The sequence below is a fragment of the Eumetopias jubatus genome, unplaced genomic scaffold (genome assembly GCF_037043125.1).
Source record: "Eumetopias jubatus isolate StellerSeaLion01/CBP00866 unplaced genomic scaffold, mEumJub1_p1.0 scaffold_6, whole genome shotgun sequence".
Lineage (NCBI taxonomy): Eukaryota > Metazoa > Chordata > Mammalia > Carnivora > Otariidae > Eumetopias > Eumetopias jubatus.
This window is the reverse complement of record NW_028274812.1, coordinates 21,653,317-21,670,715: the sequence shown is the minus strand read 5'-3', so window position 1 is coordinate 21,670,715 and position 17,399 is coordinate 21,653,317. Positions and strand designations below refer to the sequence as shown.

Here is a 17,399-nt window from a genome sequence, read left to right as displayed (position 1 = left end):
GTTTAAGGACCTCCTTAGGCATTTTGTTGCACTCATTTTGCTGTCACTCTTCTCAGTCAAAAGCAATGTTGCTTTCATGCTTTCCCTGTGGGGTGGAATCATAAAGTTGATATTGGCCGTCATAGGTCTTCATTCCATTGGTGAAGCTATAAGTTTATAGTTGTGATGAACCTCATTTTATCAGCTTGCTTAATCTTGAATAGAGATACTATTCTTTGTTTTAACCTATTATTTATTGTACGCAGTAATACACTCACAAAAAGAAGAAATCCAAAGAAAATATTCTGCTTCTACTACTTTTCTTCTACTACCAAGAGAAAAAGCATAACATTTTTGTTATAAAAAACTTAAAACATATATTTATATATAAACATAATTAACCAAAATGGCATTGTTCATGGTGCTCACTGATACACTTGCTGACTTCTAAGAAAATGAAGAATTACAAGAGCCAAAAGGATTCTGAGATTGGATATTCATAAATGAAAGATTCTGGCTTTAAAAATGTTAAAAGAAATATTAAGTTATATTGCTTATTTCTTTTTGGAGTTTTAAAATAACCAACCCCTTGCCAAAAACGATCAAAAACGGAAAACAATAAAAAAAAAGAGAGAGATGCTAAAGCTTACAATATGTTATCAGAATCTGGGGACATCAGATTAATCTCAGATGAATCTGAGAAGAATGCAAATACGTTATGGTATATATGCTATATAGTATATGTGTTTATGCGGTCTACATGTGTGCACGCACACACACAGTAAACAGTGGAGATAGTAACTGAATTGCATTGGCTGCCTCAAATCCCGTTTTGAAAATAGAGCATAAATAACAGAATAGCTGAACAGTGTCAAAGGGCTCATATGTTATTTGTTTGTAAGATACCTTATCAGATATGTTAGTTGTGAAAGCATTTAAAAATTAAAAATTATACCCAGTTGTAACTTGATTATTTATAATGAGATTAGGTAAATCATAGGACAGAGTCTGCCTGTGTACTGTATCTGTTACTTGGTACAAATTTGGCAGAACGATGCTAGCTCATGAGTCCCTCGTAATGTGCTCAGCATGCTGTGTTGGTTTTGTTTACATCTAGGTTCGAGGGCCTTGAAGGCAAGGCCTGCATTTGTCAGCTGCAGGGGGTCCGTGTCAGCCTAGCAACTCCAGAAAGAAGGCACTGATCAGTCTTCCAAATGGAAAATCCAAGTCCTAATTTTTCTCTGGTTGGTTGGTTGTTGCTATAAAGAATTAGCACTAGGCTCTTTTAAGAACTCCAAACTAGACTTCCTAAATTTTACTTTCTTATTCAAGCTTCTGCAGATTTTTTTTTTTTTTTCTATTACCACTACTACTGTTGCTGAAAAACTTGGCCTCTATGATGGAAATAACTGTGATTTGGGAGTATCAAAGGAGAATAAGACAGTGTCAGATGAGAGGCAGGGTGGGGACCTGATCACAGAGGATCTTTTACTTGGAGTTTGGATTGTCTTTGCCTATAATGGGAGTCCTTTGCCTATAATTAGAGTTATTCTGGCTCTTAGGCAGAAGCAAAGGGATCAATTAGCCTGGTCCTGGAGGCATGATGAACTGGAGTGGGAGCCATGATGACAAGGAGAGGTGGTTACCTTTGGAATGTGTTTGGAGGTAGAAATGGGAGGTGGGGAGTGAGTGGGAAAAAAAGGATCTGAAATGACCGACTTCTTTGTGTTTTGTCTGAGCCAGTAATGACTGCTGGTGTTCTGTATTGAATCATGTTCTTTAGTCGTTAGATGGTGTGGTATCTGTGTGTATGTGTCCTTTCCACAGAATTTATCAGTTCCTCAGAGGACTCACTGTTGACTAAACGTAAATTTCACCTGCAGTTATGCCCTGTGCAGAGATTGCTAATCAGTTGCCTGATGATCTGCTATGCCTGTGGACACAATTTGTTTATCTGCACGATGTTTTCAGGAAACTACAAATATCTGGAGATTACACAGATAAATTCAAATTTCCAGGTTCTTTTGCAAAACCAGTAGTCCTGCCCCAGTGACCTGGGATTCCTACATGGCTGTCAGTGGGCGGGAAATGAGTACTGTTGCCCGCAGCCTTTGGGCTGATTTCTCCGGGGGTGACGGAGCCCATCATGTTGGCTTCATGCGGTTGTACTGTCACATGTCCCCACCAGTCTTTGCAGCTGCTGCCCTCCTGTAGACCCTGGCATCTCCTCATGCATTGTGATGACAGTTTGCTTGTATCTTCTGACACTTTTAAATCCAGAAGCTTCCGTGTCCCAGCTGCTCGTTTTATACTGGTCCCTCTTGTCACAATTGTGGGGTTAAAGCTGGTGTCAGGAGAGTGCACAGAAGTACGGGGGGGGGAAGGGTTGGAGGAGGGGGTCGCCAGAGCTGGTCACCTGCAGCAACTGTCATCTGGACTCATATCATGTTGCCTTTTGAGTTTTTTAAGGTTAAATGTGACCTACGGCTTATCTACGTTCCAAGTTCAAGACTGGTCATTTGTATTATTTTGTGTTTATTGGAAAACCATGAGAACCCTCTCTTGTGAATGAGGAGGGTAGCCTGAAGTTGGCATTTCTGCAGGGCCAAGCACAAAGGGGGTATTCACCATATATTTGTCTGATTGAATTATTAAACTGTATTTTCTCTGTCAGAGAAGGCTCTGCAAATATGTCTTTGCAAAGAATTAAACATCTAAATAAGAGGTTGACTGTCAGGATGAATCAGTTTTTAATTGTATTCAGTGATGACTTCTGACATTTCCAAACAGTTTCCCAGGGTGGACCCCATGTTGAGAGCCTGTGATATGAAAGCACAGATAATGTGTTACAGCTGTGTGCTCGGGAAAAAATCGTCTTCATTTTGAGTTCATTTCAATGTGATATATATTTTGTTGCTTTCTTTGGGAAATCATTAAATAGAACTCCCTCTATTCTGCCCCCTCCCATTAAGTATTTCCTTGCTTATATGTCACAGTCCTGTCCCCTTGTAATTTGAGTGGAAACTTAGCACAGACTTTGAGAACACTGATTTAGAACCAGATTCTATAGTATTAGATCCTGGTTCTGCCTCTCACTTGTCGTATCACCCCTGTCTCGTTTCCCTACTTTAAAAAATCATTATTATCAGGAAATAACTAATACATCTAAATCTCTATAAATCTCTTAGAACATTTCTGAGTGGTTGCTATTACTCTAAGAACATTTCATGTTTCCACTGCCTGTTTTTGTATGGCCTGCAAGCCAGGAATGGTTTTGACATTTTTAGGTGGTTGCAAAAAAAAAAAAAAACAAAAAAAAACAGAAGAATATTTCATGACACATGGATATTATATGAGATTCAAATTTCAGAGTCCACAAATAACGTTTTATTGGAACATAGTCATCATTACGATTGGCTCATTTGTTTCTGTATTGTCTGGGCTGCTTTCATATTACAGTAGGATTGAGTACTTTGGGTAGAGACCACCTGGCCAGCAGTGCCTAAAGTAGGTACTCTCTGGATCTTTCCAACAGAAATTTTCTGACCTCTGCTTGTAGGGCACAGAGCACTGAATCACCATATGTACAGGTGTGTTACTCTCTTGGGTGGTAAGTGGAACTTGCCCTTTGGCATAGTCTGGTCTTTTCTATCTGTATATGGGACATTCCTAAGTTGTATTTGTCAGGAATACGTACTTTTGTAGTGACTGGCCATGTGTGTGGTGAGTGTGGGTGTGTGTTCCCTGTGTAAGCTTTGAACGACAGTTTTGGATTTGTATGAGCCCAGGTACTTTCCTTTACTTTGTCCACTGAGGAGATTCACAGGCTGTATTTCCCCCTTTGACCATCCTGCAGGTGTAATCCTTGCGAGGAGTCTCAATGGGAATAAATACTGATAACACCGTCACTGGCGTGGGGTGGGAGATTGTTGGAGAAAGGGGCACAGCACAAAACATGTTTTTTCCTGATTGCCATCAATATTCATCTGAGATTTGGAGACAGAATAAAGAAATTGTGTTGCTGTTACTGTAGGGTTTTGTTTGTTTTACGTTTTTAAAGAAAAGAAGGGCATTGGTTATACCGTATGAATGACTTCTAGAAAGACAGGACTGTGTCTGGGTCATGTTTGTTTCAACAGAATGCTCCACAGGGAGCTTTTCTCAAGGTTTGTTGCTCAATATACCAATGAACTAGACAAGTGAGAGAGGAAAAGAGTGTCTCATCTAGAAAAACTGATGCTACTCCTAATGTCTCCTACTTTGCCATGGACCAGCAGTGGAGCTTAGGGAAGAATCTAGTGAGTTTGCTGTTGAATTATGGCTTGTCTCATGGTGCAGACCTACAGCACAGTGCTCTAGTCTTATCATGTTCATGGCTTTGGAAGGGGATGTATCCCTACCGGTCATCCTATTAGTGAATTTGGGACTGAGAAGATATTTATCTATGAATTGACACTAACATGTACTCAGGTTCAGAATCTGCTTTTACATTCTTGCCTGGGATGAAGAAGTGCTTCTTTGTTTTATTCGTTCTTCCAGATATTGTTGAAATTTTATGGCAGTTTTATGACAGTGGAAACACTAAGTTATGCTCCTACTATGAATAATAGTATCAATGATTTATTGAACATCTGTCATCTTTTTTAACAGATGAGCAAATAGATATAGAAGGGCCAAGTAACTTGCCAAGAGTTATATGGCCAGTGAAAGGCTTTTTTGTTAGTGAAATCACTGATGGGCATTCATAATTGTCATATGGGCTAATATTTATATTTACCTTATTTTATATTGTGCTGGTTTATGTTATTTTATTTATTTTTGAAAATGGATAGTGGATTTGAGAAGACATTATTAGCTGTACTTGTTATCAGTAATTTTTTAATTAAATAATTAATTTTTTATACTTTATTTTTTTATTAATATATAATGTGTTATTTGTTTCAGGGGTATAGGTCTATGATTCATCAGTCTTACACAATTCACAGCGCTCACTATAGCACATACCCTCACCAATGTCCGTCACCCAGCCACCCCTCCTTCCCACCCCCCCCACCACTCCAGCAACCCTCAGTTTGTTTCCTGAGATTAAGAGTCTCTTATGGTTTGTCTCCCTCTCTGGTTTCGTCTTGTTTCATTTTTCCCTCCCTTCCCCTAGGATCCTCTGCCTTGTTTTTCAAATTCCACATACCAGTGAGCCACTCTGGAAAACAGTATGGAGGTTCCTCAAAAAGTTGAAAATAGAGCTACTCTATGACCCAGCAATTGCTGGGTATTTACCCCAAAGATACAAATGTAGGGGTCCGAAGGGGTACATGCACCCCAATGTTTATAGCAGCAATGTCCACAATAGCCAAACTATGGAAAGAGCTCAGATGTCCATCAACAGATGAATGATAAAGATATAGTATGTGTGTGTGCACACACACCACCACCACAATGGAATATTATGCAGCCATCAAAAATGAAATCTTGCCATTTGCAGTGATGTGGATGGAACTAGAGGATATTATGCTAAGCGAAATAAGTCATTCAGAGAAAGACAATCATCATATGTTATCAGTAATTTTAAAGATCCTTTCTATGTCTAGGTATCCCTCTTTGTTATTTATTTATTTAATTTATTGTTTAAAAAAGATTTTATTTATTTGAGAGAGAGAGTGAGAGAGAACGAGAGCACGAGGGGGTTGGGGGTTAGGGTCAGAGGGAGAGGGAGGAGCAGACTCTCCCGCTGAGCAGGGAGCCTAGTGCAGGGCTCCATCCCAGGACCCTGGGATCATGACCTGAGCTGAAGGCAGATGCTTAACCCACTGGGCCACCCAGGTGTCCCTCGATATCCCATGAGCTTTACCTATATTCCTGTCCCATGAGCTTTACCTATATTCCTGTCCCTTCATGCTCAGAGCAGAGTTACTCGTCTTTCCCTGAAAAGGAATCTGGTTATTTGGTGGCTAGTTCTCTGAAGTGTACTTTGGTGGGCTTAGAGAGGAGGAAGGTTAGAGGTAGCAGATGATGAGGGCCACTCTTCCCTTTGCTTTTACAGGTGACTGGTAGGAAGTCTTTAACATGCAAGGAGCTCCTCCCGGAGTATCCCCTCTGGACCCTTTGGCCACATCTCCCACATCATGCAAATCAGTTTGTTATTGTGATTGATGGAGATACTCCATGTGTCCCTGACACCAGCACTGCTCACCAGAATGGCAGCTGGGACAAGAAAAACTGCTTTGTTTCAGACACAAATAAGTCATAGCTTATTATTATTATTATTATTATTATTATTATTATTATTATTATTTACTGATTCTGTGGTGAAAACTTTACCATATTTCCCCTCATTTGGAGTATGTGAACTATCCAAAAGCCATGCTAGTCTTCATTAGTTGACAATACTTTACATTTAATTAAAAATGTAAATATCAGGAGAGGAGGAAAAATGGAAAATGCTGAGTTTTAGGAAACTTCAGAATGGCTTCCTTCCCCCTCCATTTCAAGCTCAGAGTAAAATTGTGCTTCATATGACTTTATGTATGATTTCTTTAAAGATTTATCTATTTATTTTGAGAGAGAGAGAGTTCACGCACATGTGTGTGAGCTTGTGGGGGGTGGTGGGCAGAGGGAGAGTGAGAGAATTTTCTCTCAAGCAGATGCCCCTGAACGCAGAGCCTGATGGCAGGCTCCATCTCATGATCTCACGACCCTGAGATCATGACCTGAGCCAAGAGTCGAACACAACCAACTGAGCCACCCAGGTGCCCCTGTTTATGTTTTTTAAAGCAAAAAGTGAAAAAGATAAAATAGTTATTCAATTATAAAATATCTTTATTATTGACAGAACTAGGACTGTTAATCTCTGTGGAGATTTCAGATTAAAGGGGAATAATTTGATACAACATAATGATGTCACACTTATTACATTGTGCTTTATAGTTGTCTAGACATTTTCACATAATATTATTTATTGGATTTTTAGCCTGTGATGCAGAGGAAGGGTTAAGAGGTTGATTTAAGTTTACCAGTTTGTTAATGGTCAAACTGGAATTAAAACTGAGGCTTCCTGATTTTCTGTGTAGTAATCTTCCTATTGCATACAGCCATCAGATCATACAGGATCTGCCTGTCGGTGGGTGGGATTTTCTGGCGTCAGACACAAGGGTATGGTTGGTTGGTGGAAGTTGGAGCTATTTATCAATTAGGGATGCAAGTTTAGGAATTCTATAAGCTTTGCCATTCGAAATACTGGATTGGTACCTTACTTAGACACAGAGCCCAAGTGTCATAATTGTTTAGAAATTATAGCTAGAAGTATAGGTGCACACCAGAGAGCTGAAATTGTGGACAAAATGACCTGTTCCTGTATTTTTCAGCACATCTCTTTATCATTCCTTCTCAGGGATATATACCATAGGCAAGGCATATGGACATTACCCATAGCTTTATTTACTCCCTTTGTAAGAAATAATGCAATTTATATAAGAAATAATGCAGTTTATATTGTTCAGCTTAAAGCATTTGTTATGGATTTCAGAGTTCTCTGTAATTATGTTTCTTTCCATACAAGGCAAAGCTGAATAGTCTGCTGCCCATCCAGACTTTTAATTGGAAAAAAAATGAAACCATTCATTTATTTGCCACATATGTATGGAATTTCTGCTGCTAAAGAAACTGATAATTTACTTTTTCTTTCATAGAGTGGAAAACCACCCATCAATGATATGTTCACAGACCTCAAAGATGGAAGGAAGCTCCTGGATCTTCTGGAAGGCCTCACAGGAACATCACTGGTGAGAGGAGTCATCTTTGAGAACCAGACTAACAGAGTGTCTCTCATCATTATTGACTTGAAGACCCTCTGGGGGTACTTACAATGTCAAGGCCCAAATAGGAACATTAAAAAAAAAAAGTGTTTCAATGAATCTTTGATACAGCATTATTGAGGCTTTGTTGAGGGTTCTATTTTTATCAGAGATAAGATTATATATTATATTTATTACTCTCAGGGAGCCCAGGAGAGAATTACAAAAGAAGAATGGCTATGGAAAGAGGGCATAATGTTTTGAATAGTAGAAAACACATTTTTGGGGGGCACCTGGGTGGCTCAGTCGTTAAGCATCTGCCTTCGGCTCAGGTCATGGTCCCAGGGTCCTGGGACCGAGCCCCGCATCGGGCTCCCTGCTTGGCAGGAAGCCTGCTTCTCCCTCTCCCACCCCCCCTGCTTGTGTTCCCTCTCTTGCTGTCTCTCTCTGTCAAATAAATAAAATCTTTAGAAAAAAAAAGAAAACACATTTTTTGTTTTTTAGAAGATGTTAGTTGTAGAAAACACATTTAAATGTTATTTAATAAATATCTTAAAGAGTTGTTAAAAGCGATGGCATTTAATTTTACTCAGTTTTTCAGTATTATCTTTGTTTCTTCATCAAACCCAACTCTATTACTTTACATGTTATACTCACACAGAAATAACTCTGCTAATGAAGAGGATGCATTTTGTGGGTACAAACTTTAACACTAGAGGTAGAATTACTATGAAAGGGATAGGGAAATGCGCTCCTGAAGATGAATTCCTTTCTTGCCAAAACGTGAGGTGTTGTACTCTGCCTTTTGCCTTCCAGATGGTGGGTAAGGTACCTATTGGAGAGGCTGATCCCTCTCTCAGAGTAAGACTCCCTGGTCAGTGAGGCAGAAAGAAGCCTCCCAGATCACCTTGCCCCAGATGGCTATTCCTGCCTTCCCAGTGGGCCCTTGTAATGCTACCTGGAACCTGGGATACTGCCTCTGAATCCTCCCAGCTCTGTGCACACTGGTGCAGTGTGAAGGTGACATGACTTCTCAGTCTTCCTGTGTTCAGCCCCGTTTAGATAAAAGAAACTTTGTCCCGGAAGCATTGGTTACCAAACAGACCTGCACATTGGAATCACCAGGGAAATTTTTTAGAAATTCGAAACCCCTGCTACACCCCAGAATCATTAAGTCATAATCTGTGGGGGTAGGATCAGACAGGCTTTGTATTTTTTGAATGCTAGTGTTCAGGCAAATAAGGGACCTCCTATCTCAAGATGTTCATGGGGTAATTTGCATTCTGTCACCACTAACTTCCGTGGTGGCCTGAGAAGCCAGCCCGAGCTCCTGGCAGAGAGAGGTTCTGCATGCTGAGCTTCTCTGTATACCTCAGTATCATTGGCAATGTGGAGAGTCTGTCTCATTCAATGTCATGTTTTGTTTTCTAGCCAAAGGAACGTGGCTCCACAAGGGTCCATGCTTTAAATAATGTCAACAGAGTGCTGCAGGTTTTACATCAGAACAATGTAAGTTTGCAGTGTGACTTTTGGGGTTTTTTGGTGCCATCAGGATTATTTATTGTCAGACCAGCCACCTGCTCTGTGCGTTGTCATCAGCTGATTTTTGGAAACATTTTTCTCATAACAAGTATTGAACCTTTTCTGTGAGTGAGGGAATAGTCATGCTTTTTCTGATTACTTTATTGATCTATTGTATAAATAATACATTTTTGAGATTTAGGTATAGCTGATTCTGAAATTTCTTATCATTCACATATATTGCTGTCTAAAGGTGCTAAAACAAAAGTCTTGACTTCTGTGGCAAAATTGTCATAAGAGAGTTTTTTTGTTTGTTTTTGTTTTTTTCTTAATAGGTGGATTTAGTGAATATAGGAGGAACTGACATTGTAGATGGAAATCACAAACTGACTTTGGGATTACTTTGGAGCATCATTTTGCACTGGCAGGTGGGGAAATTTTCAATCACTTCTTAATAGAAATTGAAAATGTATCATTTGTGTGTTAGTTCCTTAGGGCTGCCATCACAAGTACCACAACCTGTGTGGCTTCAACAAGAGAAATCTATTTTCTCAGAGTTCTGGAGGCTAGAAATCTGAGATCAATGTGTTAGCAAGGTTGGTTTCTTTTGAGGCCTCTCTGCTTGGCTCGTGGATCACGGCCTTCTTCCTGTATCCTCATGGTATTCCCTCTATGTGTGTGTCTTTGTCCTGATCTCCTCTTCTAGTCTTAATGGGTTAGGGCCCACCCATATGATCTCATTTTACCTTCATTAGAGATCCTATTTCCAAATACATTCACATTAGCCGGTAGTGGCGGTTAGGACTTCAAGAATTTTGGGGGGACACAATTCAACTCATAGTAATTTGGAATGAAAGAGTCTGACAAACAGCTGTATTCTCCTGGCATAGGAAAAAAAGGTATCTTTTAAAAAATATTAAATTTAAAAAGTTGACATAATTTCAGATTTATAGAAAAAGTTGGAAAAATAGCTTAAAGAATTCCTGGATACCTTTCACTCAGGTTACCCAAATGCTGACAGTTATTATCTGTATTTCTCTGTTTTCTCTCTCTGTTTCTCTTTGCCTAAATAATTCAGTGTGTATTTTGTAAAAACAAACCTTTTTCCTAAAAGCAAGGAATTCTCTTCTTAATGTTAATATCATAATATGCATGTACAATATATAATATAGTGCTAGTGCTAATATTGTTAAACATATGGTAATTATACACTAAAATAATATACAATTATTAAAATCAAGAAGATAATATAAAAATAATACAGTTATGTAATCTATACATCTTATGGAGATTTTGTCAATTGCCCCAGTAATAGCCTTTATAAAAGAAAAAGAAAATACAAAATCATGCATTACATTTATTTGTCACATCTCTTTAGTCCTCTTTAATCTGGAATAGTTTTTTGAGTCCTTCTTTGTATTTCATGATATTAACCTTTTTGAAAAATACTGGACAGTTACTTTGTAGAATGTCCCTCCATGTGGGTTTGGCTGGTATTTTCTCATGATTAGATTCAGGTTATTCATTTTTTGCCACAGGGGCACAGAAGTGACATTGAGTTCTTAGTATACCATATCAGGAAGCACGTGCTTTCCGTTAGGTTTTTTTCTGGCAGTATAAACTTTTATTGTTTGGGTTAAGGTGTCTCCCCTGCAATGTGACTGCCCTTTGTTATTAAAGAGTAGCTTGTGGGGCTATACTTTGAGACTGTAAATATTCAGCTACTTATTAAACTATTTTTCCATCAGTTTTAAGATCCATTCATAGTTCTTACCTGATCAGTTATTGTGATGCTTGGCAAATAGTGATTTTCCAATTTCATTGTTCCTTCTACATTTATTTGTTGTCTTTCTAATTGTAAGGAAGAGCTTTCCCTTGTCTTTTGTTTATCTATCTACCTATTCATCCATCCATTCATTTATATATCACTGTTCACTCATGGATTTTTACTTATTTGATAGGTCAGTAATCTTTCACTGTCACAATTTATTTTGCGAGCAAGCCCCCTTAAGTTGGCTCTTGTGTCCTTTTCATATGTCCACATCATTCTTTGAACACTTCCCTTATATGTACTACTTTAGAATGATATAAAATAATAGTTCTATATTATAATTGTTATTACCATCATGAAATGTACTTCATTCTTTGATTTTGTGGTTAGTCAAAAGTTCTTCCTTTCTTGTTTTTGTAGAAAATAAAAATTGTATTCCTCTTATAAAAAGGCGTTTGCTAAGTGTATAGTATTAAAATATTACTTTGTGGATATGAAAGCAATGTTCACTGTCACCAAACCTAATATAAATATTGCTAAGATGTAGAAAATACCATAATGCAGAAAGGTGAGGTAAAAAATTACTTCTAAATCCTAGTACCGTAAAATGATTACTGTTAAAAGCATATTTATCTTTCCAGTGTTTAAGGGAAAATTTTGAGATAAAATGAGTACCAATTACCTGATCCATGATGGTTAATTAATGTAATATTCCTTATTCAAGGACTTGATTCTAGCAACTATTTTAAGTTATAGGCAGCATGGTTTTTTTGAACAGGTAAAAGACGTCATGAAAGATGTCATGTCAGACCTGCAACAGACAAATAGTGAGAAGATCCTACTGAGCTGGGTGCGCCAGTCTACTAGGCCGTACAGCCAGGTCAATGTCCTCAACTTCACCACCAGCTGGACAGATGGACTTGCCTTTAATGCCGTGCTCCACCAACACAAGTGAGATATGACCCTGCTTAGATGTGGGCCTTACAGATTTGTATCTCTTCTCTCTCTCTCCCTGACTATCCCCACTAAAGCCCCTTCCCCCTACCACCACTCTCCTCTCTGCACATGCTTAAGCATTAAGAAACATCAGTCTTCATTTCCGTAGGACTCAAATGCCATGGTGCAATGTCCTTGGTTTCTTCTACATATTTATAAGTTTAAAAAATGTAAAATAATTCACATAGTTCAGTTCCACTCATTCAGCACTAACCAGTAATATATACGATGAATTGTGTTAAGTTTTCATTCTCCTACTGAAAGGAAACCTCTATAAATTCAATGCAATCTCAATTAAATAAAGACAGTGGATTTTTTTCATAAAATGTGTAATTATATAAAAGACTAAAGGCCCAAGGAGAGCCAGTACACTCCTGAAGAAGAACTAGGTTGAAGTACCTCCCAAACAGAAGTAAAATTAGTTATGAAGCTATATTTATTAAGACTATATATATAGTACTATAAATAAATACGTGAATATAATAATGGTCTGAAAAATGTGAAATTGCAAAGATTTGACTGTTTTGACATATAAGAATGGCAGTTTCATATAGTTCAGCCTAACAGAATAAAGAACTCAGAAATAGCTCCATCCTGCTATACACCTGAGCTGATGTTGCAGATGAGCAGATGAATGGATAGTATGGGACAACTGGTTACCCACATGTGAATAAGTAAATTGGATCTTTACCTCACCATACCCAAAAGTAACTCCAGGGCACCTGGGTGGTTCAGTTGTTAAGCGTCTGCCTTCGGCTCAAGTTGTGATCCCGGGGTCCTGGGATCGAGCCTCACATTGGGCTCTGTGCTTCGCGCTCTGCAGGGAAGCCTGCTTCTCCCTCTCCTACTCCCCCTGCTTGTGTTCCCTCTCTCGCTGTGTCCTCTCTGTCAGTGAGTGAATAAAATCTTAAAAAAAAAAAAATAACTCCAGATGCGTCAAGGATTTAAATGTGAAAGGCAAAATTTTATTGTATGTTTCATTGCTATTGTAAATGATTTGTTGTTTCAAATTCTATTTTCTATATTTTTTTGCTGATATGTAAAAAATGCAATTGACTTTTCTACATCTTAGATCTGGAAACTTGTTAAATTTTTACAAATTTTACAAAAATGTTTCTGCAATTGCGTGTTTCTGTAGGGTGGTTTTTTTTTTTTTTGACTATCCATGAATCATAATAGTTTCTTCTCTCCTCTTTTCTTCTCTTCCCCCCTCATTTGTGCCTTGTCCTTCAACAATATTGATTTGAATAAGTGATAGTGAGCAGAATGTTTTGTTCTACATAATGAAGGGAGTAGTTTCAGTATTTTACCACAAGATTGGTATCTGCTGTAGCTCTTTTCATATACTTTTTATCTAGTTGAAGAACTCCCACACCCAAGTGTCTTTCACTTCTTCTTTATCAGTTTAAAGAGGATTGGGCTCTCTTCCTAGCTGGTTTAGAGATGTTATCAAAGAACTTGAATTTTAGCCAAAGCTTTCTCCCAATGATTGCTTAATCGATTTAGCAAGTATGTGTGGACTGCCTTCTACATGCTAGGTATAGGGTGTATAGCGGAGAACAAAACAAGCAAAAATCCTGGTCCTTTCAAATAGAAGGCGGAAGACAATTTAAAAAATGATAATGTAGGTCATATAGCATTTAGAAATGGTAAACATGCTGAAGGAAAATATATCAGGCAAGAGGGGAGGAGGGACCTAGCATTTGGGAAGTCAGTGGGTGCAGTGGCATGAATAGGAGGAGTAATAGGAGACGAAGTCAGAGGAGGAACTGGGTATGGAAGTGGGGCAGGCAAAGCCCAGAAATTAAGTGGGTCTAAGATGCAAGAACAGATAGAGTACAAAGAAAATGATCAACTTTTGGGTAAGTCAGAGCAACAATAATGTCCAATTTGCTGGATTAAAAGAAAATCGAGATAGAAAGGAAATACTAGACAATAGTAGTATGGAGGGAGATGATTGATGAAAAGTTCTCTCAGGGTTTTGTTGCAGTAGTATCCCATGAGCAGATCAAAGCTGGATTTTCTGTTCTGCTAATCTTGGTCTTTCAGTTGGAGAATTTAGCCCATTAACATTGATTGTGATAATTGATGTATTTAGGTTCCTTTTTACCTCTTGTTATAAGCTTCTCATTTCTTTTAACTTTTCTGTATCTTTTTTCTTTGTTGTCTTATATGGATAGATTCTTCCCTTTTTTTCCTTTACTATTTGGGAAATACTATATACCATTTCTAATCTTTTCGTGGTTACTTCACAGATTTTAATAGGCATATTTAACCAACACGAAACTTAGAATGTCTTATCTATTGTTTTCATATTATGAATTACTTTAAAATATATATTTGACAAGCCTTTGGGATATAAAAGATAAACATTTCTTCATTTTCAAGTAAAATAATTTAAAACTGGAATGTGTTAAATTGTAGCAGTGACTACTTTTGTCCATATATTTCATTTTCATTCAGTTTTATTCGCATTGTAATTTCAGACCTGATCTCTTCAGCTGGGATAGAGTTGTCAAAATGTCCCCAATTGAGAGACTTGAACATGCCTTTGGCAAAGCTCAAACTTATTTGGGAATTGAAAAGCTGTTAGATCCTGAAGGTATGGTTCAGTGTTTAATTTCAACCTTAATTTTGCTATACAATTTTGAATACTTGAAAAATAGTTTTTTTTTTTCCTTTTTAGAAAGAGTTAGAATTGTGGATTGTTTTTTCTTTTGAAGTATGGTGCAAGCCATTTCATTGCAGACTAGTTATTAGTACTATTGTACTTAATTTGTAGGATACTTTGGGGGGAAATTTAATTACATCATTGGAGGTTAGTTACTTGATACTCCCACAAGATTTAAAGGTTTAGGAAAATATAATTATTAGAGAAACAATTTAATATTTGGCTTATTTAATTAAAATGCATTTTTATGTGGTCTTCTTGCATATAATGTGAAAACTTTAGTTACAGATATTGCAGAGTTGAATTCTGAACTTATTTTCATATTATAAATAAAGTATGTGTCTCTTAAATGGTAGCTTATCTGAACATTTTGGGGAAGCTTTTAGGGAAGATTTTTAAGAAATAGGTTACTGAACAAAATAAATAATCTTCTTTGCTTTTGTCTCATCTCTCATTATACGAACTAGAAATTTACTGAGCTCTGGTATTACAAATATTATATACTAGTATTGTTTATGGGTACTAACGGTAGTTATTTTATAGCTAATATTGAGCAGTTCACATATTTTGGACATCTAATTTAAGCTGCTTCTTATTTTCTTCCACTTTTAGATGTTGCTGTTCAGCTTCCTGACAAGAAATCCATAATTATGTATTTAACATCTCTGTTTGAGGTGCTTCCTCAGCAAGTCACTCTAGATGCCATCCGTGAAGTAGAGACACTCCCAAGGAAATATAAGAAAGAATGTGAAGAAGGAGAGATTAGTTTACAGGTACAGGTCAACTTTTATTAAAAAGTTTGACTTGCCATATTTGTTTTCTCTTATGTACTAGATTAAAACACTTTCAGAGGATTCTTTTCTTGACTGAGAACATCTTGGGTTCTCAGCTTACATAGGCATAAGAGGTTCAGTTTATCAGTTAGCACGCTATCATACGTCACCTGCATGTAATGGAAAACCGTAGCTCAACTGATTTTATTGAGAAGGAACATACATTATTTCACACAATAAGTCTGGAGTTAGAGTCCAGGGCTGTGAGCATGCTGCTGCATGATAGGCTTAAGAACCTACATTTTCCCATCGTCTGTTCATTTTATCTTTGTTGTCATGTGCTGAAGATGGTTTTCCCATATCAGCCTAGTTTGTTCTAAGTACTAATCTTTGTTTCTTTTTTTTTTGCTACTGAAAAAAAGTTTTTAATCATATTCTCACAAGGGCTATCAAAATATAAGCTTTATTTCCCCTTTCATTTAGGAGAAGTAATTGACAATAGGCTATTAGGTGAGTTTTTCATTTAAGGGCTTCTAGTGATTTTATTTTATTTTTTTTTTATTTTATTTATTTTATTTATTTTTTTAAAGATTTTATTTATTTATTGGAGAGCGAGAGAGAGAGAAACAGCATGAGAGGGAAGAGGGTGAGAGGGAGAAGCAGGCTCCCCGCCGAGCCGGGAGCCCGATGTGGGACTCGATCCCAGGACTCCGGGATCATGACCTGAGCTGAAGGCAGTCGCTTAATCAACTGAGCCACCTAGGCACCCGCTTCCAGTGATTTTATTCACCAGGCTATAAATGTATATTTTGAGGGAGATATTTTTTCTTCCTGAATTATCCTATCTTGAATCAATCCGTATTTTCTTATTCTGCTTTAGTCTAACCAGTTCTCTTAATTCATAAAATGAGAGAATCTTAACAGTTAGAGGAGACCTTTTCCAAAAGTCATTTGGTCCAACATGTTAGCCAACTCAGCAACCAAGGGATATACATGGATTTCAAAATGATAAGAAATACATTTTAGAGAGGCAGAAAGCATGGGCTTGGAAGTTCAAAGTTCATTCCTGTTACTATTTGTTTTGAGTTGCTTACTTACCTTTTCAACCACAGTTTTAGCGGAAAAATCTGGATAAAACCACCCACTTAAAAAAGCACCCACAGTGATCTTGATAGACATTCAATATGCAGCAGCTGTCAGCACTGTAACTTTTCCTTCTAAATTTGTTTTGGCATTGCCATTTATCTTCTTTCAAGAAGTTCCTTTTTAAAAAAAATGTTAGTTAATTCTCATATAATGACAATGGTCTTGAGTTGGCATAACACTTGTTTTTCATTCTCCAGGGCTAAGAGAACTTACTTATTATTTCAGATTTTCTTCGGGTAATAGGTACCAGTCCTTTGATATTCTCCATTTCAAAAAATAGCATGATTTACAGAAAAAGAAAATAACTTATTGAAGGAAAGAGGGCAAGAGATGGGACAGATTCTGAACCCAGGGCTCTTTAGTAGTTTTGAAAATCAAGTGATATTTAGGAAAAGCCCTAATGTTTTATAACTGACTGAAAAGGATGCTGAGAAGCATTTGTTTCGAGTAGCATAGCTATCCTTCATTAACGATTCCCTGCTAATTGGCTCAGATTATCTTCTGAGGTTGCCTTTTGGTTTTAAAGTCATTTCTGTATTGGATCGGGTTCCTTTTGTTAAAAGATGGTATATTTTACTTCGTACAGTTAAAGCCATTCTTTAAAAGGAAGGAAATTTCATTTGCCTTTCATGATGTATAGATAAAATAATCATTTCTGTTTAGTGCTCAGGATTACATGATAAGAATTAGAGAAGCCATTTGCTGTTTGCTTAAGAGCAAGTGTATTAACATTAACCTCTTCCTTTTCATGC

At 37.4% G+C, this 17,399-nt stretch overlaps 1 protein-coding gene across 8 annotated transcripts in view; it reads left to right on the top strand.

Annotated features, from left to right (window-relative positions):
* The window catches only part of UTRN (utrophin), a 500,702-nt gene that overhangs the window by 108,176 nt on the left and 375,127 nt on the right, over window positions 1-17,399 (top strand). For all 8 annotated transcript variants that reach the window (XM_088023855.1, XM_088023858.1, XM_088023856.1 and 5 more), the window contains 6 exons: window positions 7,665-7,757; window positions 9,201-9,278; window positions 9,626-9,718; window positions 11,840-12,012; window positions 14,544-14,659; window positions 15,341-15,501. In XM_088023855.1, the coding sequence (XP_087879981.1) occupies window positions 7,665-7,757; window positions 9,201-9,278; window positions 9,626-9,718; window positions 11,840-12,012; window positions 14,544-14,659; window positions 15,341-15,501 (714 nt within the window). The remainder of the gene's footprint in view (window positions 1-7,664; window positions 7,758-9,200; window positions 9,279-9,625; window positions 9,719-11,839; window positions 12,013-14,543; window positions 14,660-15,340; window positions 15,502-17,399) is intronic.